The 27,725-nt window shown below is 41.2% G+C and overlaps 1 protein-coding gene across 1 annotated transcript; it reads left to right on the plus strand.

Annotated features, from left to right (window-relative positions):
• The first annotated feature begins 14,030 nt into the window (after positions 1–14,030).
• Positions 14,031–15,011, plus strand: mc4r (melanocortin 4 receptor). The gene has a single exon (XM_077229698.1). It carries the CDS (start codon positions 14,031–14,033, stop codon positions 15,009–15,011), a length of 981 nt encoding a protein of 326 aa, XP_077085813.1.
• The last annotated feature ends 12,714 nt before the right edge of the window (positions 15,012–27,725 follow it).

The raw sequence follows: 27,725 nt of genomic DNA on the forward strand, positions 1-27,725 counted from the left end.
ACATGTATACTGCTGAATGCTCAAACAACATATGAAATGCACAAAGACACACCTAAAGTCGCTCACGCACATACACGCAAACTCTACACACGCGAGATGCGCGCACACAAACTCTCCACGCACATAATCATATGAGAGACGCACGCACACACACAAACTCGCGCACATACTCATATGAGACGCGCGCGCGCACACACAAACTCTCCACGCACATACTCATATGAGACGCGAGCACACACACACACAGAAACTCGCGCACAAACTCAATGAGACGCGAGCGCACACACTCACAAACTCTCCGCGCACATACTCATATGAGACGCGAGCACACACACAAACTAGCGCACATACTCATATGAGACGCATGCTCACACAGTACATGATGCATATGATTCTCAGTGTGAACATAAGTCACACATTGGTAAGACAAGACATGCATTTTTTGTTAACAGAGAATGAGAGTCCCTTGCTTTTATTGTTTTTGGTTGTTTTGTTCATTTATTGCGGATATTTAAAATGTTTTCAGTGTTAAATAGTCTTTAGAAATAAAAGTTTATTGATCTTTGAAAAGCTATACCTGCATTATTATGCCATTATCATTATTTTAGATGAAAATGGTCTCAGAACGACAATATTATCGTTTATTATCAATATTATCGTTTATCGCAATAATTTCTTGGACAATTTACCGTCCAGCAAAATTTGTAATCGTGACAGGCCTAACTATCGGTGTGTTTATAGGTGCAGACATGAGGCCATTTTTTTTTTTTTTTTTTTTGCTGATCCGAAATATGATCCGATCCGTTACTCTGATCCGAGAAACGATCCGAACCGTGAGTTTTTTGATCCGTTGCACCCCTACAGTCCACTCTTTGGAGTAGTAGACGTTTCCCTGCATGGTTGAGTCGGTACCGTCTCTGTTGTATCAGTAAGTGTATGCTGAATGTCAACAGTCCCTTTTGTTTGTGGTACAGGTGTGCATAGAGCCTGTTTTGTTGTCAGTGTTGGTGCTGGCACTGCCTGAAGATGACGTCGGTTATGCCTCAGTACCGCTCCGTGTTCCGTCTCGATGACATAGGAACGAGGTGTTACACTTTCTTGCCTGATCACTGCCGGTGAAGTCCAGACCTTCTCGTGGTCCAGCTTGGCAAGAACATGGTCACCTGGTCTCAGTGTTGACAGATTCTTAGCTCCATTACGACGATTGTAGTAGAAAGCTTGTCTGTCTTTCTCCATTTTGTCTTTCAGCATGACAGACTTCCTATTTGGCCACCTGGGTTTAAAATTCTTCACTAGGGTTGGAAGTATTGTTCTGATTTTTCTTACCATAAGAAGCTCGGCCGGACTAACCGCTGTAGTGGCACAGGGGGTCGATCGGTAGCACATGAGAGGTTACAGAGTGTCTGTCTGCTTCAGGATTCTCTTCGCAATCTGCACAGCCCTTTCTATGTGACCGTTGCCCTGAGGATGGTGAGGACTTGATGTAGTGTGTTTAAAATCCAGTCGCTTGGCTAGTTCTTGAAACTCTGCACTGGAGAACTGAGGACCATTGTCACTCACCACCTCATTTGGAATCCCGAATCTGGCAAAGACAGCCTTCAACTTTTGTGTGACATGAGATGTCGTTGTAGAAGGTAAATGCAGTATCTCCAGAAATCTGGAATAGTAATGAGACACAACCAGATAATTGTGTCCACGAAATTCACACAGATCAGCTGCAATTCTTTTCCAGGGTCGTTCTGGGAGTGGTGTGGAGATCAGGGGCTCTTTCTGCTGTGTACTTCTCAACTCACGGCATCTCTGACATGACAGCACTGTGTTTTTTATGTCCGTTGAAATACCTGGCCACCACACGGACTCCTGTGCTCTCTATCTAGACTTTGTAAGGCCCTGGTGACCTTCGTGAATCATTTCCAGAATCTCCTTCCTCATCGCCCTTGGAACAACGATTCTCCTTCCTTTGATCACCAAGCCCTCATGCTCTGAGAGCTCTGCTTTTGCAACTGTGTACTCTCTGGCTGTTGCCGGAACTTTACTCTTGTGTTGTGGCCATCCAGCTTTGATCAGCTTAATTACAGCTTGCAACTCAGTATCTGTTGTAGTGGCATTTCTGATACAATCCATTTTATTGGGTGTAGCTGGTATACCTTGTATTACTGTATCCACATAGCACTCCACATCAGCATGTGTGTCGGTTTCTTTAGTAGGAGCAGTTTGCAGGCTTCTGGACAGTGTATCTGCAACGACAAGTGTCTTGCCTGGGGCATACTCCGCTATGGGCTTAAACCGCATTAGACGCATCAAAAGTCTCTGGCACCGTACTGGAACATTGTCCAGACTTCTGTTGTTAATGAGAGGGACCAGTGGCTTATGATCTGTCTCCAGCTTAAACTCGTCCAAGCCGCTCAGATATTTTTCGAACCTCTCACATGGCCACACACCTGCCAGACATTCTTTCTCGATCTGCGCGTATCTGGTTTCCGCCTCAGTGAGAAATCTGGAGCAGTATGCTACCGGCTTCCATCCTTCTTTATGTAGCTGCAAGAGCACTCCCCCAAGCCCATAGCTGCTTGCATCCGCCGAGACAGTAGTGGCCTTAGTGACATCCTAATACGCGAGGACTGGTGCCTTCATGAGCAGCTCTTTGATGTTTTCAAATGCTGACTGCTGCGTGTGTGTCCACATCCATGAACTTTTCTGTCGGAGTAGCTCGTACAGAGGCTGGCTGACCGTTGAGTGGTTGGGAATGAACCTCCCCAAGTAATTCACCATGCCCAGCACCCTTTTCAGTTCCTGCACATTTTGTGGTGGTGGCAGCTGTCGGATGGCATCCACCTTATCTGGGTCTGGCTGCGCCCCCTTCTCGTTAATAAGGTGACCCAGGAACCGAAGTTGGCTTTGTCTGTATGAGCATTTTTCAGGATTCAGTTTTAACCCTGTAGACTCCACTCTCTGAAGCACCTGCTCTAGACGAGAGTCGTGTTGTTCCAGGGAGGACCCGTAGACCAGTAAATCGTCCATGAAGACTTCAACCCCCTCCAGGCCTTGAAGCGTCTCCTGCATTTTCCTCTGGAAAATCTCTGGAGCGCTCGAGATCCCGAAGGGGAGCCTCCTGAAACAATATCTCCCGAATGGCGTGATAAAGGTGGTAAGTTTGCAGCTATCTGGATGGAGAGGGATTTGCCAGAATCCGCTGGCTGCGTCCAAAGAAGAGAAAACGGTTGCACCGCTTAGTTTGGCAATAATCTCCTCTGCAGTCGGTAGCATGAAGTGTTCTCGGTTCACTGCTTCGTTCAGTCTTTTGAGATCCACGCAAATGCGTACTTTGCCATTTTTCTTCAGAACGGGAACCATCGGCGCACACCATTCAGTCGGTTGTGTCACCCGCTCTATGACGCCATTTTTCTCCATCCTCTTCAACTCCTCTTTCACCTTTTGCAGCATTGGAATTGGAACACGCCTCGCTGTGTGTGTCTGACATGGCTTAGCTGAGTCTTTCAACTGAATTTTGACGGGGTCGGTTTTTAGTGTGCCGTGCTCACCAAACGCATCATAGTCAGAGGCCACCCTGATCACCTCCTCCACTCTCCTTACCAGGTTCATGTCGGCTGATAGAGAACGACTTAGCAGGTTGCTGACCTTGTATCCACGGACCACATAGGCAGAAAATAGGTATGACTGTCCTTTGTACACTGCAGTGGCTTGGAACTGACCCAGGCAGTCTATCTTTCCCCCAGGGCTATCCAGTGTAACATTAGCTGGCTCAAGTGCCTTTACTGGGACTATTTTGCTGAAAGTCTCTTCTGCCACAATATTTACGTCAGCCCCCGTATCAATTTTGAATTTTACAGGGGTTTCCCCAATCATGAGCTGCATCATCCACTGCTCTTCTCGTTCATTTACTTTGTAAACAGAACCCAGAAAGTATGAAGGTTGGTCAAAACATTCTGTGACTTCTCTTACTGACCTGTTACTGTGGCATACTCTGGCCCAGTGTCCGATTTTGTGGCATTTGTGGCATTTGCCTTTCTTTGCAGGGCAGCGCTCATCCCTTGCATGTATATCTCGTCCACAGTGTCCACATTTTCCATGACTGTCAGCTCGGATTTTGTCCTTAGGCTTGCGCTGTCCCCTCACAGGCTTCCTACTTGTGCTGACAACTGCTCTGACCGTGCTCACCGTCTCGCCTTGCATGCTGACTTGTGTGGCCACCTCCTTCGATTGACGAACAGTCTGGATTGTTTGTGGTAGTGTGAGATCCGTGATCAACTGCAGCCTTCGAGAGAGATCTTTATCTAAGATACCGACCACTATGCGGTCGCGAATCGTTTAGTCTTTCATGGCGCCAGCGCCCTGTTAAACGCTTCTGCTCTTTCACCGGGTTGTTGCACTCGCTGGTGAAAGCATGCACGTTCGTGAATGACATTTCTCCTCGGGAAAAAATACTCATTAAACTTTCCCAGGACAATTTCAAAGTAATTTCTCTGTCTATCCTCCACGAACACGAACGATTTATAGATGTTCTCTGCCTCGCTCCCCATGGCGTAAATGAGACAACTCACTTGCACTTCTCCATCCTCCTTATCTAGCTTTGTAGCCGTTCGGAAGCGCTGAAATCTTTGTCTCCAATCCATCCACTCGGTTGGCTTGTCGAAGGAAAAACTCAATGGTGGATTAAACTTTGCCATAATTTACTTCTGACACCATGTAGAATGACCGTCAAAGGCAGTTTCTCTCGATCAACTTCTTTCTTTATTAACCATCAACCCCCCACTTACCATTTAAAGCAACAGTGTTCAAGCAATACACTATATCACATTACATGACAATCTCCAGTAACAATAAGACAATTATTCCAATCTTTAAGTTTTATTCCATTAAAAGTATAAAGGGAACTTTTTTTTTTTAAATGTTAAAATTCCTGTGAAAAAAAAGTCTTGGTTAAGTCCTTATACAATTATCATCATAGTGTAGATTGATGTGTATGGTTTAAATTGATATAAATAAACCTAATTAAAAAAATGTAATCACCTAATTGTGCTGGATTTAAGATTAGAAGGATACGTGACTTTAGGATTATGACAGCAGTGACAGAACGGAACAAGGAATAGATCAATCAATGCAATTTTTAGCCCAAATCACTCATCATATCTGCCAGGATTTAAAGTGGAGCTGAAAGAATCTTCAAACCTTCATGATTCAAAAATGGGTACTATTAGTGTGGATACAAATACATTTTTGTTTTAGCAATGGATCTGAAATTATTAATGTTCCCAATATAGCTGTGATATAGTGTCAAAGAATTAAAGGGCAAAGCAAACTAACTGACATACACCTGACAATGCCACAGTTGTGGCATAACTTCGACCACAATACGCAATTTTGCCATACAGTTTATTTTACTTTTTTGTTTTTGTTGTAAAGATTTATCAAAAGTTATTTTACTTCTTTACCAATGACACAAAAGTGAGAGTGAAGAGCTTGAGATGGGACATGAGTCTTGATATTTGAAGAAAATAAATAATAAAATAATGAAAAATAAATAAAGGCAAATATTTTTTTTTGTTGTGCATAATTTCCAAACAAGCTGTAATTTTGTCACATAAAGCAAAAATGTTTAAAATATTATTTAATGTTGTACATGTTATTATGAATTGTGTGAATTTGGAATACTTAAATGCAAGCTCTAAAATTAGCCTTATAACAAAAATTTTTAAAATATTATGTCCCATTGAATGATATAACATAGGTGTGCAGTGCATTGTATAAAAGCAGCTTTACTTTGTGTGCTTTTTGATACATAAAATTTCATAAAGGTCCTACTCTACTGTACATCCGACATATTCTGATGTCAAGAACATAGGTATGTGTGAGTGGGTGGTCTAATTAAAATAAATAGTGTGTGAATCTCTATTGGACACAACCTCTAATTGAGATGTGAGATGTGGCAAGTGTGACGCTAACCGGATATGGTTTCTGCAAAAAGGTACTACATACACAGGATATGTGGTTAGGTGTGAACAATAGTTAAATTTTGATTTCTAAAAAACTGTAAAATCAGATCACGTGTGTAAGGTCAGATTAAGAAATTAAAATGTGTTTGAAATTGAATATCTTATTAATATTTCGCATACTCGTGAGTGTTTTATATTTTAATACAACCTCTTCTATTCTCTCAGTCAGAAGCTCTTATATCAGCTCTTTCACCCTACAGTATCTTATAGCAGAGCTGTAAGAGCCTAAACTTTTAGGACTCACTAAACAGGTAATCAGTTTCAAAACATAAGTTGAGTGTGTCTTTGATGGATTCGGTGAGTTCATTTAAGGATTTGTCAGAAGAATATGTCAGACTGAAACTCTTGAGATTATGAGTCTTTTTAAGGTATTCTTAAATTAACCGACTCATAAACAGACATTTGTTTATGAATCGGATTGCACAAGTTGCAGTGCAACTCAGTAGGTTGGATGTTGATTCAGTAGGCCACTTTGAAGGATTCTGTGAGGTTTTTCAGTGAAAGATATGTCAGAAACCGGTAATTTTGTTGTTTGAGCAATTCATTAAATAGACTCAAATGGTTGCACTGTTTGTTTGTTTTTGCATGCTCCCCGTGAGGAGAAAACACTGTTTTATTTTTCATATTTCATTTATATTTGATAAAAAATTGCAATATATTTGAAAAGCTAATTAAAGTTCTGCATGTACTGATCCTGTACTGTAGTTTTGATTTTTTTTAAACATAAAACAGAATAAACTCTTTAAATGTTTGAGTCATTTCAGAATGGCATATATTATTCCGTCACTCTTTTCCGATATTCTTATTTGACTCTTTTTAATTTGAAAAGCAGTGACGCCTCATCATGTGTGACTTTCAAAAAAGAGATAATTTCAGTTTTAATTTAACTTAATACTTAATACGTTGCTCTACATAAGCTCTTATGTAAAATCGCCTGTTGAAGGTCTGGATGGTTGATTATTAGATGATTTTTCTATTCAATTTCACTGGCACCGCCACAAACTCAAACCATTGGTTGAACTTTGTCAATCTGGTTTTGATGACCAAACAGACAGAGCTGCATTTCCGCAAACTGTTGTAAGGGTGATGCTGATATGTTTTTACAATCTACTTAGGCTCACTGCCCACAGGATTTTGACCATGTCTATACTTTTAATAGATATTCTGCATAATAAAGTATTTCACTCTTATTATGAGCTTTTTTTCAGCCTTATTTGGAAGTACCCATCTGTTGTGATGGAGGTATTGAAGTCTAAAAAATATGGATCCCTGCAGGTGAGTTCTGTGGCTTCCTGAAGTTCACAATGGGCTCTATATTGCTGTTCTGTGCTAAGGGTCAGGCTGTACTCAATTGACCATTTAAGGATGTTCTGGACATATTTCTTGAGTGCTGACCCTGTATCCTTTTATAATGGAGCTGGGAGAGTTTAATGGTTTGTAGAAGATTGAAGAGGGAGTATTTGGGTGCTCAGTATGAAACTCTAGTTAGAATGGAGGAGCTCTGGTTATCTATAGCCTGAGGTGTGAGATAGGATAATAGGATGTTAAAGGCAAAGTTGTAGCCACTAGTAAGATTCTGATGTAACTGTCTCGAGCAAAATTAGAATTTGACCAGGTCGAGATAGTGCATGATATGTTGCATTATGGTAATCCCACCATTCAACAGAGACAAGGAGCTGCTAGTGGTGTTCAGTCAATCACAACTTTTTATTGGCTGCCCTTAGCATGGATTGAACAACTTTTATGAAAAAAGTCAGACAATTTAAACAACTCGCAATCCCCCATCCCTCGAACGCCCACAGCAACAAGTTGCACCGGGACCCGAATACCCAGTTGCAGTCCAGGGACCATCTCAGAAAGGGGACAACAGCTTAAAAATTTTGAAACAGCTAGCATCTTATACATTACAATTTTTTTGTGCCCCTAGAGTCCCCCACCACATTAGCCATGGCCTAAGGGTAATTATTTTCTTTTTTTAATGGAATCATGATGCTTAATTACATTCGTTTAAGGAGAGAGGATAATCAGATATTTTAACTAGGCTACTCTGTAAGAAGCACCTTTACAGTTTATGTCACATTTCGTGTGTTTTCCGCCCTTAATTTCATTTGCATTTTCCACAGTTGCCAGTGACTTGATTGCTATGTTTTAACAGTTGGTCAAGGTGAGTGCTTTTATTATTTTTACACTCAAGCAAACAGCAGCTCTGATGATGTAAAAGCGCACACTATAATCATGTACAAATATGTAAAATCTACAAATGTAATATATCATTAAATTGCCTTAACGACTGTTAAGCACCCATTGATACCCACAGGGTTAGAATAAAGGTCTGTGTTAGTTACTTTTCATTTACCACAATCATTATGCCTCCAGTGGTAACAAGGAACTGATCAAAGTATATGCCGTAAAACAGTCAAATACATGAATGGACACAAGGTATAGTATATAACAACAAACCAACAAACCAACCAAGTGCTGTGCATTCAAGTGATTCTGAAACTATACCAACCATAACTAACGGGGTTTGGAATGAGCTAATAATCCCAGAAATCATGAAGTATAAACACACAAACGTACCTTACTCTTTTGAAAATGCCTGCTCCCAGCATTTGTATCACTTTCATCACAATCATATTTCATGTATTTTGAGGCTTCATGCGTTTTTTAACATTTTCTAGTTATATATATATATATATATATATATATATATATATATATATATATATATATATATATATATATATATAATATAAATTGAAAATATCAAACAATAGATTTTTTTATCCTGGTCCCTAAACAAAGCTAAATTTATTAAAGGTTTATTTCAAACATAATCTGTTGCGTGGTTGTTTTGGACTGGTTCAGTCCTACAGTAAGTGCTGACCAACCAGATAATATCAGCTGGACAGAGTGAGAGAGAATTGTGCTGGACTGGACTTATTCAATGGTGAGACATTTTCCCCTACTATTTCCTTATGTGAAGCAATGTCACTTGTTGCTCTGCAAAAGCACCAAAATTTGTGTGGAGAATGCATTGAGGCATGACATCCTTTTTGATGCCCCCTTTCCATTCATCTGCATCACGAAGGACTACAAATAAAATCAAAAACCTCTCATCTCTTCACTTTGTGATTATTATGAAGTATCATTGTAACAATGTTCGTTGATAAGGGAAGAAGGAGGAGGGAACCAGTGAATGTTTAACATAAAACTTTCACGAGTTCAGACTTACAAATGATTAGATAGAGTAAAAGAGTATGCATATTTGGTGTGCTGTCCAGGGGAGGGCTCCGAGCTCGGAATGTGGCCCGAACCCAGAGTACTCCCCCGTTTTCTTGGTTAGGATAGTAACCAGGGGAGTGTGAGGAGACGGGGTGGTGGAGGGATACAAAAAAAATTGTTTAGAACTGGTGAGTCGGCTATGTATTTATAGGCCTCCTCTCAAGCTTATTGGGTAGATCATTTGAACGTGCTCCTCCCGAACTTTGTTAATAAAACACCATTTAATGCAAAAATAAACAAACCCCAAAATGAAAATATTGAAAGCGGCAGCTTCTCACGGATGACTGCTGCACAAACAAAACACAACGTAAAGTCCAGGCCTGATCCTCTCTCATCTTGCACTGTCGTCGCTCCTTCCGTGCTCCTCCGTAAGACTCCAGCTCCTCCGTAAGACTCCAGCTCCTCCGTAAGACTCCAGACCGGTGTGGCGCGCAGCGCAGGTGATGCTCATTAGTACTTGTGCCACTAGCCTCACTCCGTTCTCCGTTCTGCCCCGCCTTGCTTGCCACAATCATATTAACTTTTTCCCCACCATTGATGGAATTTTTCGTCATTTATGACACAATGCAACCAAAATGGAATGTTCCCCTAAAGTTATATAAGGAACATTGAACTGCAGCACTTTCATAACCAAAAGAGAGTTTAGGTACATCCATAATGTTTTGTAAAGGTTCGTGATTTTTGTCACCTTTAGAGAACTTTTAGGGAACGTTGCGCAAGGTCACAAGAACTTCCCCTCCTGGGATTTTTATTTCATATTTGGCAGGTTATTTAATTTAATTTAGGTTATTTTTTACACGGCTCTCTGGAATACTTTTTTTCTAGTCAATCTTACCATCCAGTTGTCAGAAATTTCCTAATATTCAACGTCATCCATGGCGATGTTCCTTAATTGAAACTGGCACTATACTTTCATGTCTCCTATACTTTCATGTCTCCTGTATCACACCAAGGACTACCACCATCTTATAGGCTATATGCTATATTTAAAGGCAACATGGAATGGAAGTTGCAATAGTCTCATCTTTCCTATTGTGATGAAGTATATGCATGTGAAAAGTCTTCTCGAACAAGACAGACTCTCTCGTTCGACAATTTTTTATTTTATTTGTCATTTTGTTTTTTTGAATTTAACATTTTATAATTTCAACAGCCAAAATCTCTGTAATGTCACATACACAATTTTTGACCACATTCAAAAATAGGAAATCATTGAAATGCAGGCAGAGATAAATTTAAAGAGAAATTATGAGAAACACAAAATAATTAGTTAACCTCTTTCTTTCATTCATTTGTCACACAATGAACATATCTTGGTAATGCTTTACAATAAGGTTCATTAGTTAACATTATACTACCTTAGTTAACATGAACTAAGAATGAACAATACTTCTATAGCATTAATTAATCTAGGTTAATATTAATTTTAACATTTACTAATACGTTACTAAAATCAAAGGTTGTATTAGTTAACATTAGTTAATGCACCGTGAACTAACATGAACAAACAATGAACAGCTGAATTTTTATTAACTTACATTAACAAAGTTTAATAAATACTGTAACAAATGTATTGCTCATTGTTAGTTCATGTTAGTTACTACATTAACTAATGTTAAGTAATGAAACCTTATTGTAAAGTATTACCTTAAAATCAAAGGTTGTATTTGTTAACATTAAGTAATGCACTGTGACTAACATGAATAAACAATGAACAGCTGTATTTGTATTAACTAACGTTAACAAAGATGAACTTATACAGTAACAAATGGATTATTGTTAGTTCATATTAGTTAATGCATTAACTAATGTTAACTTATGAACCTTATTATAAAGTGTTACCAAAGAACATTTTAAAATAGTCCTATATGTTCCAATATTGAATGTGTTTTCAGGTTTCTTCCTTTATGACAAACCAGCTTCAGGGTCCTCTTTTATGAAAACCCTTTTATCACCTCAAGAAATAATAAATACTTTTTTAATCACAATTATTAATTAAAAATCTTAATCAGTGTTTAGTTGCTGTGGCGATGCCTCAAGAGAAAACTATTTTGTACTGGCATGCTTGTGAACATTATGCCCTATTTATGCTGGTTTTATTAGTGAAATACTTCATACATTCACAAGTATACAATTGAACATTCCTCTTTTTCTTTTAAACAAAACATTCTATGTGTCGGTTCGTTCAAGGACAGGACATACTACATACATGGAGCAGTGGATATTAAGACTGTTGACTACATTTATTTAATTTATATGTAATGTGCAAATTGTTTTGAGGCATACATTTATGGCTACTTGTCCTTGTGATATAGATGAAGATGAGACACTCTTGACCCAGAGAAAAGAGGAAGATTGAAAATGTATTTGATTTTACATTTTGCAAATAAAATTGTAAATGTGCCATTATCATTTCGCTACTTTGCCCTGAGATGAATCAAATCAGAGCTTAACCATGCACTAATAATTTACCACATCTAAGGCATTTGAATTTTTTTTAAATTAAGCCTTAATGCATTTTGATTAAACATAAAATTAGGATTTTTTTTTAATATTAATATTGGCTCAATACATTTTTTGGTAACACTTTAGTTTAGTGTCCAATTCTCACTATACAGGTTGCTAATTAGCATGCATATTACTTTGATATCAGCTGTTTATTGGTACTTAAAAACACATATTAATGCCTTAATCTGCATGACCATATTCTACATTCCTTAATCCTACCCCAAACCTAAACTTAACAACTACCTAACTAACTACTACATTAATAAGCAGTAATTAGGTGTTTATTAAGGCAAAAGTCATTGGACCCTAATCTAAAGTGTGACCATTTTTTTTTTATATTAATAGGCTCGATTAAAAGTGTGGATATTTCATTTATTCTCTTTAGGATCATTAGGCAATAGGCTATACAGATTATTTTGTTATTGGTTCTGTTACTGTATTGTAATGAACTGTTATCTCAGCAAATTCTGTTCAGTTAGTTCTATTCAGGTTTCTCTTTTTTGCTCATTGAAAAACTGTTTTGTTTTACCTCTTCACTAAGCAGGATTAGCTGTTGTTTGTACAGTATTCATAGTGTCTTTTCCCATGAGGTGATCACAGAAAGGGTCAATCCCTTTAATCAGGCTCTTCTGACTGTAATTGATTTTCTACGTTTTGACATAAAACTGAATGATCAATAGGCTAAAGAGAGAGGAGCCAGCTCTGATTTATGAGCCTCATTAAGCATCTCTAAAATGCAAATGAGGTGATTTGTTAGATGCTGATCAAACCTGTAAATAAAACAACAGTCAATATTGCATATTATACAACAGTTAGTTCTGGTCCTAGAATTTGATTGGTTGAGCAGCGTATATTTAAGTCTTAAAGTGTTAGTTTACCCAAAAAAGATGTTTTCTGTCATAACTTACTCACCCTCGTGTCATTCCAAACCCGTAAAACCTTCGTTCATCTTCAGAACACAAAGATATTTTTAAAGAAATCCTAGAGCTTTCTGACCCCACATAGGCAGTAGTGTCATTGCAGCTTTCAAGGTCCAGAAGTGAAGACATCGTTAAAATAGTGGAAGTGAAGACATTGTTAAAATAGTCCATGTGAATACAGTGGTTCAACCTTAATGTTATGAAGCAATGAGAATACTTTTTGTGCGCAAAAAAAATAACGACTTTATTCAAGTCAGGTCTTGCAGGTTTGGAACGACTTGAGGGTGAGTAATTATTGACAGAAACTTAATTTTTGGGTGAACTAACCCTTTAATGAGTGAATCATTAAATATTTCAAATAGCCTAACCGATACATTCAAAACACTGATTCATTCAGAAATGAAACAAGTGACTGTCTTTATGAGTGACTCTTTGAATCATTCATTTAACCAATTCTTTCAAAACACTGATTAATTCAGTAATGAAATACCACTGTGTATTACTTTGAGACGAGTAACACTGCTTTGCTGTTTGTAACTATTTCCGTTGGTTGAGCAAAATGTACAAACTAACTGGCAATATTTTGTCCAAAATGTAAGTTACTCAGTTTTAACTTTTTATTGAACTTCTGTATTCCAGTGATATCAGACTGGCCTGAATATGCTCATCAGAATCGGAACAGCTGCACCCTTGTCCATGTGATATTGCTTAAACAAAAACATGCTCACAAGGTAAAGTGAATGCGTGTTACTTGAGTCACTTTATTATTTAAACGACATGCCACCAAAATGCTCTAAGGAAACAACCTCCTTAGAGTATTCTATCTGTTAGACAGAGGCAATGTCATTCATACTTACCTTCACTCATCAATGCGATTGGTGGAGAAAGCTAGGGGAGGGGCCTAGATTCAGCATCCCAGACCCAGGCTGTGGGGGCAAGAGTATCTCACTCGCCTGCCTGCCAAGTGCTGGGAGCACTCTGGAGACTGAATGCCTCACTCTGAATACTGCATGTTGCTGTGTGCACTTGAACAGATTCCATGTTTTTAGATTCAGTCAGATGTCGTTGTCTCCTATCCTCTAATTCTCTGTCTGCATGTTTTTATGTAGGAGGCTCTTGCTGCCCTTTGTTGGATGTTTTTGCTGCTTTGGATAAAGAGTTATCACAGAGAGGAGGTGACGGATGTTTGTTCACTATCTGCTTTCTTTGATCTACATGCCGGAGGATATTTAATGTGAACCTAATGAATTCATCAGACTGAATTAGCTACAGGTCAAACCACTGACCACAGATATTCAGGGAAATGAACACCTCACATCATCATGGACTGCATCATTCGTACCGGAATCACAGCCAGGGAGTTCTGGCGGTGGGAAAGCCTGGTCAGGGCGACAGAGGATCAGCCTCAGGATGCTATGAGCAGCTGCTCATTTCCACAGAGGTCTTTCTCGCGCTCGGGCTTGTCAGTCTCCTGGAGAACATTCTGGTGATTGCGGCTATTGTCAAGAACAAGAACCTTCACTCTCCTATGTATTTCTTCATCTGCAGTTTAGCCGTAGCAGACTTGTTGGTCAGTGTCTCCAATGCTTCAGAAACGGTCGTGATAGCGCTCATCACGGGGGGCAACCTGACCAACCGCGAAAGCATTATCAAAAACATGGACAACATTTTTGACTCAATGATCTGCAGCTCGCTGTTAGCATCCATTTGGAGTTTGTTGGCCATTGCGGTGGACCGCTACATCACGATCTTCTACGCCTTGCGCTACCACAACATCATGACCCAGCGGCGGGCAGGCACCATCATAACCTGCATCTGGACCTTCTGCACGGTCTCCGGCGTGCTCTTCATCGTGTACTCGGAGAGCACCACCGTTCTCATCTGCCTTATCAGCATGTTCTTTACCATGTTGGCGCTCATGGCCTCGCTCTACGTCCACATGTTTCTTCTAGCGCGGCTGCACATGAAGCGCATTGCTGCCCTCCCTGGCAATGGCCCTATCTGGCAGGCAGCAAATATGAAGGGGGCCATCACCATCACAATCCTGCTGGGGGTATTCATAGTGTGCTGGGCTCCGTTTTTCTTGCACCTCATCCTCATGATCTCCTGCCCCCGAAACCCCTATTGCGTCTGCTTCATGTCTCACTTCAACATGTATCTGATCCTCATTATGTGCAACTCAGTCATAGACCCCCTCATCTATGCCTTCAGGAGCCAGGAGATGAGGAAGACCTTCAAGGAAATCTGCTGCTGCTGGTATGGACTGACCTCTCTGTGTTCATAAGGTTTTCTGTTTGACGTTAAGATACTGATTGTGAGACGTTGGCTTACAAGATAGCACAATACAACAAATGAATGATGCTGAGAATGTAGGAGATCTAATTACACTGCATAGCTGTGTACATTTATTTGATGCCCAGAGAAAGCTGATACTATGGGTGTGCTGACCATAAAAAAGAAACCTTATCGAGATGAGCTAATTTAAATGACTCAAGGATTTGGTTCAAATATGTTTAATTCATTTACATATTGTTTTGGTGTTTACTTATATATACCAGACTCGTTAATTTTATCTGCAGAATAAGAAATCAAAAGTGGCAATATTTAAAGCATTATGAAATTTATGCTGTGTGTTGTGATTCAGTGACTCAAGCACATGCACAATGTGCTTGGCAACTGTGATTATTTATCATATACTTTATTATCCAGCCCGAGGACCATTGCAGCTTGATACGTGTTTTTCAGACTGCATTTATTTTCATATTTTGTAAGTTAAGATCATTAAATTTTTTGCAATGCCATCTGATATTGCAATAAAAAAACATAAAAATGAGCAATTATGCCTCATCAATTTCATCAATTGTGCTCATATTAAACTGTCTTGGTTCACATTTTCCTTTCTTCCCAGCTTCAGTGTCATGGATCTCAAAAGGTAAATCTCCATATCATCTAGTAGATTGCCTACATGGTCTTAGAAGCTATTTATTTTGTTTGTCTTTTTTTAAAGGTTTACTTATTGTGCTGCATATAGTCTCTCATCTCGTGCAACTACATAAGAAAGTATTTCTGTTTGCACATTCACAAGCTCTCATTTATATCCATGATTTTCCTCTCTTCAAAAAATATGACTTGACCTTTAAATCGTACTCGGTTACTAACGTAACCTCGGTTCTCTCTAGAGAGGGAACGAGTACTGCGTAATATCTTACGCTATGGGGAAAACCTCTTTTCCACGAGATATTGAAGCCAAAAATTATCCTTTAATTTTGATTAATGTAAAACGCTGTGCGGCAGCGTGCAGACATGGGCAAGACGGCTTGCGCGCCTATTGGCTGCCCTGCGGCAACAGCAGCAAGCCTATCGAGAGAGGCCCTGCGTGACGTGACATCCAATGGGGGTGCTTCGCGCCCATTTCGTCGCGTCCCGCCAGAATAGGCGTGGCCTTGGCCTATAAATACGCTCGACAGGCTGATACAAACTGGTTTTCATCGCTGAAGCGAACCAGCGCTGTTGTATGCACGGCAAGATACGCAGTACTCGTTCCCTCTCTAGAGAGAACCGAGGTTACGTTAGTAACCGAGTACGTTCTCTTTCGAGAGTATCTCTCGTACTGCGTAATATCTTACGCTATGGGGAACACAATGTAAGACGCCGTGCGTACTGGGATCCGACACCAAAGTCCCAAGGGCAGTAGCCCGGGGCTCATATAGTGCATAATCACCGTAGACTCACAGAGAGTCGGAGAAGAGAGGCTACCAGCATCATTCCCCATGAAATAGCATCCCATAGGAGCTAGTTATGTCAACAGTATATCCCGCAGACAGGGTGAACGCGTTCAGCCTGAACTGGGCAAAAGTACGGGCTATTCAACACCCATGGATTTGTTCCATCGATCAGTGAGCGATACTCAATCAAAACTCAGCATTCTGCGCCTGCGCAGCGGGACAGATAGTACTGAATTCTAGACCGACAGCAGCTTGGCCTGTAAGGCGGGAACCTCTAGGTTATAGAACCTTATAAATGTAGACGGCAAGGCCCAGCCCGCCGCCATACAGATATCATGCAAGGAAATCCCACTAGACCACGCCCAAGAAGAGGCCACGCCTCTCGTGGAGTGCGCTCTGACACCCAAAGGACACTGCAGGCCCTTAGAAGTGTAAGCCAGCGCTATGGCATCGACTATCCATCTGGATAGGCTCTTTTTTGATGCGGCCAGTCCCTTGGAGTGTCCGCCAAACAAAACAAAGAGCTGCTCGGTCTGCCTGAAGACAGACGAGCGGGACACATAAGCTCTCAGCGCCCTGACGGGGCAAAGGAGATTAGCATCCGCCTCCTCATTGTTCACCGGGAGGGCGCACAGGGAAATAACCTGGGCCCTGAACGGTGTGTTGAGGGATTTTGGCGCGTACCCGTGCCTTGGTTTCAGTATGACTTTTGAGTCATTAGGCCCAAACTCCATAAAGGACGCGCTTACTGAAAGCGCTTGTAAGTCCCCCACGCGCTTTATTGAAGCAAGAGCCACAAGAAATACCGTTTTGAAAGACAGGTGCTTCATGTCTGACAAATGGATTGGCTCGAATGGGGCACCTTTCAGGGCTTCCAGAACCGTAGAAAGGTCCCACATAGGGACTGAGGGAGGTCTGGAAGGACTCAGCCTCCGAGCTCCCCTGAGGAATCGCACGACGAGGTCGTTTTTCCCCAGTGACTGGCCAGACGTCGGTTTTGCAAACGCCGTTATGGCCGCCACTTATACTTTGAGCGTGGACGGGGTTCTACCCTTATCCAGCAGCTCCTGAAGGAAGGAGAGCACTTCCGTATCCCCGCAGTCTACGGGTGAAAAGCCCTGAGCTTGACACCAGGTAGAGAACACTGACCATTTTGAGGAGTAGAGCCGTCTAGTAGACGGGGCCCTAGCCTGCGTGATCGTGTTTAACACTCCCTCCGGGAGGTTAGCGGGTACCCGTTGATGGCCCACATATGTAGGGACCATAACTCCGGGCGAGGATGCCAAATCGAGCCCTTTGCCTGAGAGAGGAGGTCTCTCCTCACCGGTATCGGCCACGGGGCAGTGCTGGTCAGCTGCATCAGGACTGGGAACCAGGTTTGGTTCTTCCATAGCGGAGCCACGAGCAGCACTGGGCATCCATTTTCCCTGATTCGTTCCAGCACTTGATGCAGGAGCGAGACGGGGGGAAAAGCATAGAGTGGGCGTCGGGGCCATACGTGGGCGAGCGCATCCCTGCTCTTGGAGAAAAAGTTCGGACAGTGAGCGTTTTCCTGGGACGCGAACAGGTCCACCTGCGCTCTGCCGAATGTCTCCCACAGCAGTTGGATCGCCTGCGGGTGCAGCGACCATTCCCCTGCTGGGACATTGTTTCTGGACAGTCTGTCTGGTCCCAGATTCAGGTGACCAGGCACATGCGCTGCTTTCAGTGAAAGCAGGTTGTGCTGAGCCCAGTCCAGGAGGCGTTTCGTCAGCCTGTAAAGGCTCCGGGACCTGACGCCGCCCTGGTGATTTATGTACGCCACCACTGACATGATGTCCGATCGGACTAAGACGTGGCGGCCTTTTATCTGGGGACAAAAGCGCCTTAGCGCGTTGTCTACTGCCAGCATTTCTAGACAGTTTATGTGTAGGAGCTTCTCCCGTTCTGACCACTGGCCAAAGAACGGTCTGCCCTCGAGCAGCGCTCCCCATCCCGAGGTGGAGGCGTCCGTGGACACCACCATCACACTCGAGGGAGTCCCCAGACTCACGCCTGACTGGTACCAGTCGGCTTTTTTCCAAGGTTTCAGAGCCGAGACACATTTCCTGTCGACCCTGAGGCGAAACAGACCAGCGGACCAAGCCCCGGGCGGAACTCGTGCTTTCAGCCATAACTGCAGTGGGCGCATGCGAAGCAGGCCCAGCTGAAGTACTGAGGAGGCTGAGGCCATGAGGCCCAGCATTTTCTGAAACCGTTTGAGCGGGACTATAGAGCCGCGGCGGAAGGATTTTACGGCGCGCTGAATGTTCAGTCCTCGCTCCGGCGACAGACGTGCTGTCATAGACAGCAAGTCCATCACTGTTCCCAGAAAAGAGATTTTCTGGCTGGGAGACAGCGAACCCTTCGCCCAATTGACTGTGAGACCCAAATTCTCGAGATGCTCGAGTAAAACGGTCTTGTGTTCTATGAGCTCTGATCGTGATCGAGCTAGAATCAACCAGTCGTCCAAGTAGTTCAAAATTCGCATGCCCTGAAGTCTCAGGGGTGCGAGAGCCTTGTCCATGCACTTCGTGAATATACGGGGTGCTGGGGACAGGCCGAACGGTAGGACTGTGTATTGATATGCCTGGCCCTCGAAGGCGAATCTCAAGAATCTACATAGTGAAATGTAATTCACTACATTTAATGCACAATTGACATGAGTCGATTTCATATGTGCGAGCCCTGCACTGTGGCGGCTGTGTTTGTGTGTAGAAATGAACACTGGGCTGTGGGCATTTTTATTACACTCATAACACCATCGGCTGTGGCCGGAATACCAGAAAATACATTGCTTATATGATTTTTCTGGGTCGCCGTGGAAACGGCATTTGTGTGCAGGCAAGCGGGCCATGGTACCGGCTTGTTTACTGCAAAATACACTGGAACAGTCACATTTTCTTGGAACTGAACGAGCGAAAAGTATCAGTGCAAGTCTGGCCGCGGCGAGACTAAATTTTATCTGCTGCGAGAGCTGGGATCGAACACGGGTCTCCCGTGCGATGGCTGTAGGTTTCGCCACTGATCCACAGGGGGAAACGACAACAGCTTAAAATAGCTCGACCACATAATAGAGCGTCATCACAGTTTTTTGTGTGTTGGCGTTTGTTTGCAGGCGTGCGTGTTATACAACAGGCTCATTGCTGCAATATTGACATTTTCAGCCGCTCAAACTAAGAGGAGCAGAGAAATGTTTGAGAAATGGAGATTGGTCCGGCCTCGGCGGGACTAAAAATACACTCTTTCCTCATTTCGCCGGTGACGCATGCCCACGGGGGGCGGGGGCGGGGTAGCTTTCCTATAACGTAAAGAAAGCTAGCCGCGGTTTTGATGCTGGCCTGTTTCCCTGACGACTCGCGGGCAGAAGGGGGAGATCCACAGAGCTCGCCCAATCCTCACTGTCCAACGCGGGGATATAGCCGCTGGCCTCCTCTACAGATGCAGCTATCTCGTCTTCATTAATGGCGGAAGCGGCGGCGCGCGGCGGCCGTTGTCCGTCAGTGAGCGACTCGATTGAAGCTGGTGAAGCTGGCGGGCGAACCGGCGAGCTTTCACGGCTGGAGAAGGATCGGGGACCCGTTGAGTACGGCGCTTTGCGGCGCGGCACTACAGCGGGCGGGAGTCTCACTCACCATGCCAATAGCTGGCCTCCTCTACCGATGCAGCTATCTTGTCGTCACTAATGGCGGAAGCGGCGCCGCGCGGCGGCCGCTGTCCGTCAGTGAGCGACTCGATTGAAGCTGGTGAAGCTGGCGGGCGAACCGGCGAGCTTTCACGGGCTGGAGAAGGCTCGAGGACCCGCTGAATACGGCGCTTTGCGGCGCGGCACTACAGTGGGCTGGAGTGCTGACTCGGAGAAAAAATGCCAGGCAAGTCCTCAGAGTCACCATGGCAATAGTTCCACAGGAACGAAGCATCTTCAAAAAGACGCTGCTCTTTTAGATAAAGAGAGAGAGAGTGTGAGTCGTGACGGCGAACACACACTCTAGCAGTGAAAAAGGATATTAACGCCGGAAAGCGTAGCAGGTACGGCGGCTGAAGGCGGCGATGTGAAGGCCAGCGGCTTCAGGCTCGAAGGCTCGTACCGCAGAAGGCTTACTATCAGACGGCGCGGCTTCTCACTCCGGATCCAGCGATGCAGTAGTGCTTCGCTGAAGAGATTAAAATCAGTTTGTATCAGCCTGTCGAGCGTATTTATAGGCCAAGGCCACGCCTATTCTGGCGGGACGCGACGAAATGGGCGCGAAGCACCCCCATTGGATGTCACGTCACGCAGGGCCTCTCTCGATAGGCTTGCTGCTGTTGCCGCAGGGCAGCCAATAGGCGCGCAAGCCGTCTTGCCTATGTCTGCACGCTACCGCACAGCGTTTTACATTAATCAAAATTAAAGGATAAATTTTGGCTTCAATATCTCGTGGAAAAGAGGTTTTCCCCATAGCGTAAGATATTACGCAGTACGAGAGATACTCTCGTAAGAGAACTAAGCCAAATCCACTGAATGTGCTTAAAAAAATATTATGATTATTTCTCTCAGCATGCTGAGGTCTATAGTACCTGCATGGATAAATCTATTATTTGGCATTCCTGTTAGCATAGGCAGAGGGTAAACCAACTCTAGGGTAAGGCTAGATGTGATTCCTCCTTAAAAACACATTTAAATAGAATCTCATGAAATAGTTATGTGTTGCCTATAAACAACCTACACATCACAGCATAAACGCTCTTGTTATTAAAGTGGTTATGTTCACAAACCACTATGATTTGTACAGGCAAGCATATGCGTGATTTGGCATGGCAGACAGTTTGAATAATAAATAGCCTATTTCCTAATGCAGCAATACATACGTTTTCTTCAAATTCTGAACGGATTATCGCCCAGAAAGTGTGCATAAAAGTGCTTCCATTAGTCAATCACCAAGCTGTCACTCATCTTAATTTATTGCGATCTCACAAAGTTCTGCTAATCGATTAAGCTGACTGTCCAATGAATAGGCCTCTCATTTGGCCTACATAATGTCTACACATTTTTTTTGTTTCAAGTTAAATTTAAACGAGAGGATTTGAGTGTGCAGATCTATGCACTCAACTAAAACTCTGGCATTTTGAGTGGTAAGGGGTTCCAACTTAAACGCATCTGATTGGCCTTTGCGTTCAAGAAATCATCAGATATGTTTGTGATTGGCTACATTGCTCAATGCTGCAAAATAGAAAATGTAAATAGAAAAACTTATTTATATTAGCTTCAACGCTCTCAATAGCACAATCACCAAATCTGTTTGTTTATCAGTTTATGATGTGAGCATTCGCGAGAGTGTGGCAGTGAATATAGTCAGAGTTCAGCTCGCGTAGTGAATACAACTCTGGTGTTTCAGCCATTACTAATCTTAACATTTCTGACCGGCCATTGCATTCATAAACTCAACAGAGTCGTGTGCGTGTGTGATTGGTTATAGTGCGCAACACAGTACAACGCTTGAAAAGTATGATATAACATGAGCAGATCTAAATTGAATGCCCCAATCAACACTTTTAATTTAATTTTAATTTAAACTTTATTACTAGATTTAGTTTAAATGTGCAGTTGCATTTTTGGCCAAAGCCCCCTTTAATTTACACACATACGCTCCGCCTAATGGCTCAGCTGGTGACTGACCCTCTGTAAATACACAATTTCAGTTCTGCAGTTGAAATTTTTGACCATGAACACTTTTTCCTAATTGCATGTGGTTTTGAGCCAATCACCTAAGCTGTATGGCAAATCTCTCTGGAGCCACACTGAAAATGACATGACAAAACCAATTAGCTGATGGCACTACTAGCTGGTGACACCAACCCTTCACTAGTTGTGACATGTCATATGTATATATATATATTTGGAAAACAGCCCGTCAGTCTGATGGAAACCTATATATCCTATTGTTACAAAGTTCTTTTTTCAGTCTTCACTGGAAATGAAATGCTTCTCACCTCTGCAACACATCTAGTCATATAGACTGGTGTTCAGTTTGTATTGGCCACACATTAGCATGTGCGATCAATCAATAAAAATGTACTTATTTTAAAATAAATTGAATAAGATATTGCAATGTCTAAGATTTATTACTCATTATCTGTGCTTTTTATATGTTACACACAACGCATAAAAATTATTTAGGGACTATACCCTTGACTGTTGCTCCATTACATTTGGTAAAAAGAAAGAAAGAAAGAAAGAAAGAAAAGCAGACTCATCATCAGGTCACCTCTGAGTAATTTTGATCAGTTTCAGTGTGACACAAAGCCCTTCTTTGAGCGTTTTTTCTCCTGATAGTGATTACGATCCATTTACATGTAAAAGTCTCATTAAATTTCAAGATTGAGTGTTTCAAGATCGCTGCTTCATAAGTGCATTAACAATCATCTCTTTGCAGTTCACATTTTCATCACTGAATAAAACACCTTCTCTGAACATGTGACATGTTAAATGCCTCTGCAACGTACACAGTAGATTTACACAGCATGAAATGCTTTCTAGGTCTGCATGAAAAGATATCTTAAAAATAAAAATGCAAATGTATAAAATGGAGACAATTTCATCCTGTACAGGGAAGGAGTTGCACAAGGGGTTTCTCTGTATTTCTCCTATTTGGTCACTAGAATTGATTGACTCTAATTGAGCATGGTCATTGACATATTAGCTCTGCACCCCATTGGCCGTGTCTCGGTAAATGAGGCTTCCTCAGAAAAACCTGATATTATTTGTGAAAGGCTCCTTTTCTTAGCAATTTAAGCTTGACTTTAGAAGTATCATTATAGTAATTTATTTGGTAAAGAAAGAAGAGGAAGATACAGCATCATGATTGGTCTTGACAATAAGGCCTGCTCTGCACTGACCCCTTGTTAAATTTTTCTTATTTAGCTCTTATGATTAAGATGTTATTCATTTTGTTAAATGACAGCGAGCAATTTTGATATAGGCTATATATATATTCTTTATGCTTTCAATAAATGTACATCAATTAAAGGTAATCAGAAGAACGTAACTGTTTGAGCTATAGTCTTGTCAGTGAATTTGTGCATTGTTTTGTGGGAGTGTCTAAACTATTCCATCTGAATATTTTATTAACTCGGCGGGGCAGATAATGAAGGCTTATAAGCGACTGTAAATAATTGGTAATCAAAAGGATGTGTTTACTGTTCTGTTAAATTATTGGAAGGTGCTTTAATTCAAAGTGACCATCATGGAGAATAATGTTCCTTCTAAGTAAGCTGGACCTTGTTCAAACACACGAGCTAACTATTTTCATACAAAACAACGTATGTGTGCTTTGTTACATTGGGATATCTGTTGAGAAGTTCAAACCAGGGCTCTGAACCGGCTCGAACAAAAACACAACAGGAGTATTAAAAAACCCGAAATCAAGTGTAAACGTTCTGAACAGTAACGCTTATTTAAAATTAGCATCAATTAATAACGTTATTTTACCATTTTGATTAAGATTTTAATTTTGCACTCAACCAATCATGAATTCAAATATAGTACGGACTATGCAAATATAACACAAATATTGGCACTTCCAACGTGAGTGAAATGCCAGTTGTAACGTCTCCTATTAACTAATATGTTGATATTTAACCATGTCAGGTTATCCAGTGTAGTGTATTTTTGAATGCAGCGAAAATTGCAGGTTTGTGAACCACCACTATTCAGGATTATTTTTTTTATTTTTTTTAATAAACTTCTTGTCAAAGTTAGTATTGTGGCTTTTTATGGTCAGACACTTGCGTGTGTCAATTTTTTCCAAAATCAAGCTCAAATGGAGTTACAAGGTTTTTCACCAGTGGATGTCAGAGATTGTGTTTTGTCCATCATTAGAAAGGTCATCTGGCTCCCTTTTGAGGCAGTAAGTGCATCACATTAAGTTTTATCAACTTACAGGTCAAAAAGGTTATTGTAGCTATGTGGGTGCTCAGTTTTTCCTGTCGTTTAATACATTTGGCCAAAATGTTGTGTAATAAAAGATGATGTGCTTCGCACAGGCTGTATTGGCCATGACACACACACACACACACACGCGCACGCACGCACACACACAGACACAACCACACACGCACACTGTTTTGAATAAAGAAAATGCTGTATTTATTCAAATAACCAGTTTTTTAAAATTTAACCTTGGATTGCACTGCAAACAAGCTGAGACAGTGTCCAAAATGCGGGCACAGGACTTCATTCACGATTGAGGCGGGTGGAGCTACTGAATGAGGCTTTGCTGACAATTTTCTCTGTTCTTTGAAATTAACAAAAAAACAAAATTCTATTATTTCATTGTTTTTTGAGGATCCAGTCAAGTTACGAGCTTTAGTCACTCACCATCATGAACAGTGCTGTGGAAACAGTTATCCAGCTTCCTGGGCTCTACCATCTCTCAGGACCTGAAGTGGGACAATCACATTGACTCCATTGTGAAAAAGGCCTAGCAGGTATTGTACTTCCTTCACCAGCTGAGGAAGTTCAACTTGCCACAGGCACTGCTGATGTAGTTCTACTAGGCATTGAGTCTGTCCTCTTCATTAACTGTCTGGTTTGGCTCAGCTACAAAATCAGACATCAGAAGACTACAGAGGACAGTTCAGACTGCTGAGAGGATTGTTGGTGCTCCCCTGCCCACCCTCCAAGAACTGTATATATCCAGAGTTAGAAAAAGGGCTCAGAAAATCACACTGGATACCTCACTGGATTTGAACACTGTGAACAGATCAATATCACTTATATTTATTTGACAATACCCTACCTCTTCTTATTACACTATTTGTATATAGCACACCTGTACATACACATTTCTCTTTTTTATTTAATTATATACATATACTATGTCTTATTCACATATATTTTTTATTTTACTATATGTGTACTGTTGTTGTCTCTGTGTATTGGAAGCTTCTTCGGATGTCACCAAAAAAAAAAAAAAAAATTTGTGCAAACACACTTGGCATTACAGCTCTTATGATTTTGTGATTTGTGAGGCTTTTTTTCTATTTTAAAGCAAATGGCATTGTAAAACCAAAATAAATGCATGCGCTTTTATGTTCAAAGAACCAAACCAGCTCAATAAATAGAGTCACTAAGAGCTATCTGAATACCTGACAAGATACTCCATTAAATTCTGCTGAGTAGCCTATAGAGTATCTCCTTAATGGATTGATTTTTTACATACATTTGATGAATGTGGACTTCTGTGATAACAGCATCATCCATCTGGGCTCAGTTGAGCTGTTCAGCATGATGACATATGCAACCACTGAGCCAACTGACACTATCACTCCATATGCTGATGACTGCGCTGTGTATCAGTTCATTGTGTTTTATTTGGTTCAATTTATGAATGAAAAGAGGGAAAAAAATAATATATATATTATAAGATTGATCAATGGATGTTTATTCATTTTGACTTAATTAAAAGTATTTTCGTTCTAAGATAGACAAAGGGAACCCAAAATAATAATATCAGAACATTTTTTAATTAATATTTTGCCTGTTTTTTAGCCTTTCTGAGTCCTGAAGCAGTGCGTTTTCAGGACATTTTGTAGTGCATTTTATGTTTCTTGTTTGAACTTTTATGTTTAGTTTGTTTCTGTTTCCTGTTTTTACTTTTGTAGTCTTTTTGTAGTTCTTTTGGTTCCCCTTGATTGTTTGCACCTGTGTCTTGTTATTAGTTTGTAATTTGTTCCTCGTATTATTGTTGCTTGTATTCCTACCCTTCATGTTTCCTGTTTTGTTAATCAAAATACCTGCACTTAGTTCCTCGTCTGCCTGCCTTCCTTGCCTCCTTACAATAATAAATAAACCAAAGTAATGCAAAAAATGTATTGCTCTTTACAACATTAGTATAATGTGGAATATTATAGCTTTGGATGGAAACTCCATTTTAAATTAAAATTTAAGAGACATTCCGAAGCAGAATGAAAGAAAAATGACAAAAATTAGTTGAATTATTTTTCTAAACCAAACGAACCATGAAAATGAGAACCAGTTTCAATTACTCCTCCAAGATAACTAGGCTAATGCAATAAGATGATATTCACAATCACGGTGAGCCACTAAGGAAAGTCTATTTCTGCCTTACATTATTACTTTGTAGGAAAAGGGAATGGCTGTGAATAAAATGTATCCATTAGGGAGTTTAAACGCTGTGGGAATTGTGTTCTCTGAGATGCCTGCCTGCATCTCATTGCAGTGATATTTAGTGAAGATGAGAACATTCAAATTCTGGCACAACACCCCCTTAGACATAATGTACGTCTGACACACCTCTGATGCAGTTTCCATTTAGTGCTTCATTCTATAAAAAGTCAACTATTTGCAAATTACATTTAGCATCATGTAGCTATATAACAGTGCTTTACATTGCACATTTTAAATGAGTTCGTCATAATATTTGGATTTTGATTGACAACCATCATCAGGGCACTTAAGCCGGGACACACTTAACGACTGTAAGGCTGATTATGAATGTAATTTAATATTTACAGTACAACTGATCATGCCCAAATGTGATGAGTCGCGTTCAGTCGGTGTTAACAGTTGGTGTTTACAATTTTCTGCAGTCGTGGAAACAGTCTGTAAGTGAGTTCAGTTCGGTAGAATGTTTCAGCAAGTCGTTAAGTATGTCCCCGGTATTAAAAAACGTTAAGAGATTTGATTCCCAATCTCTCAGGGAATCGGTTATACACATATAAAATGGACTTTAAGCAACACTTTGGATAAAAGTGTATGGCAAATGAATAAGTATCTAATTCACTGCATTGATCTGAGTGGATCCACCTAGCAGTGGCGGTCCATGGGAGTGTAAAGCACAGGCTGGCTGGAGTGTAAATTAATATTGATCAAACCTGCTCTCCATACATTGCATGAATAAAATATTGTAGCATGTTTTCCATCATGTCATTTAGCTGATAATTATGCTTCCATGCACTCTCTGAAAGCTTGAAATAGCCTTGATTATTAATGACACGTTATAATCTTTCTGATTACCAACCCAGCACTTGTAAACATAGGAAATTGATAGAACAAATCATGCAGTACCATTAATCACGGACCACAGCTGTCATTGTGAATGAGATTTTTCCCAGGGTCTGGATGGGGGGAGGGGCCACTATGGGAGGCTCACCCATAAAACATGTCCCAGACTATCGCTGTGTGGTTTGAAAAAAGTATTAACTGTTATGAAATTTGGACATACAGTACTACATCAATCACTGTCATGTGACCT

The sequence above is a fragment of the Siphateles boraxobius genome, unplaced genomic scaffold, assembly GCF_051911475.1.
Source record: "Siphateles boraxobius isolate OS27281-9 unplaced genomic scaffold, OSU_SipBor_1 1, whole genome shotgun sequence".
In the NCBI taxonomy this organism is placed as follows: domain Eukaryota; kingdom Metazoa; phylum Chordata; class Actinopteri; order Cypriniformes; family Leuciscidae; genus Siphateles; species Siphateles boraxobius.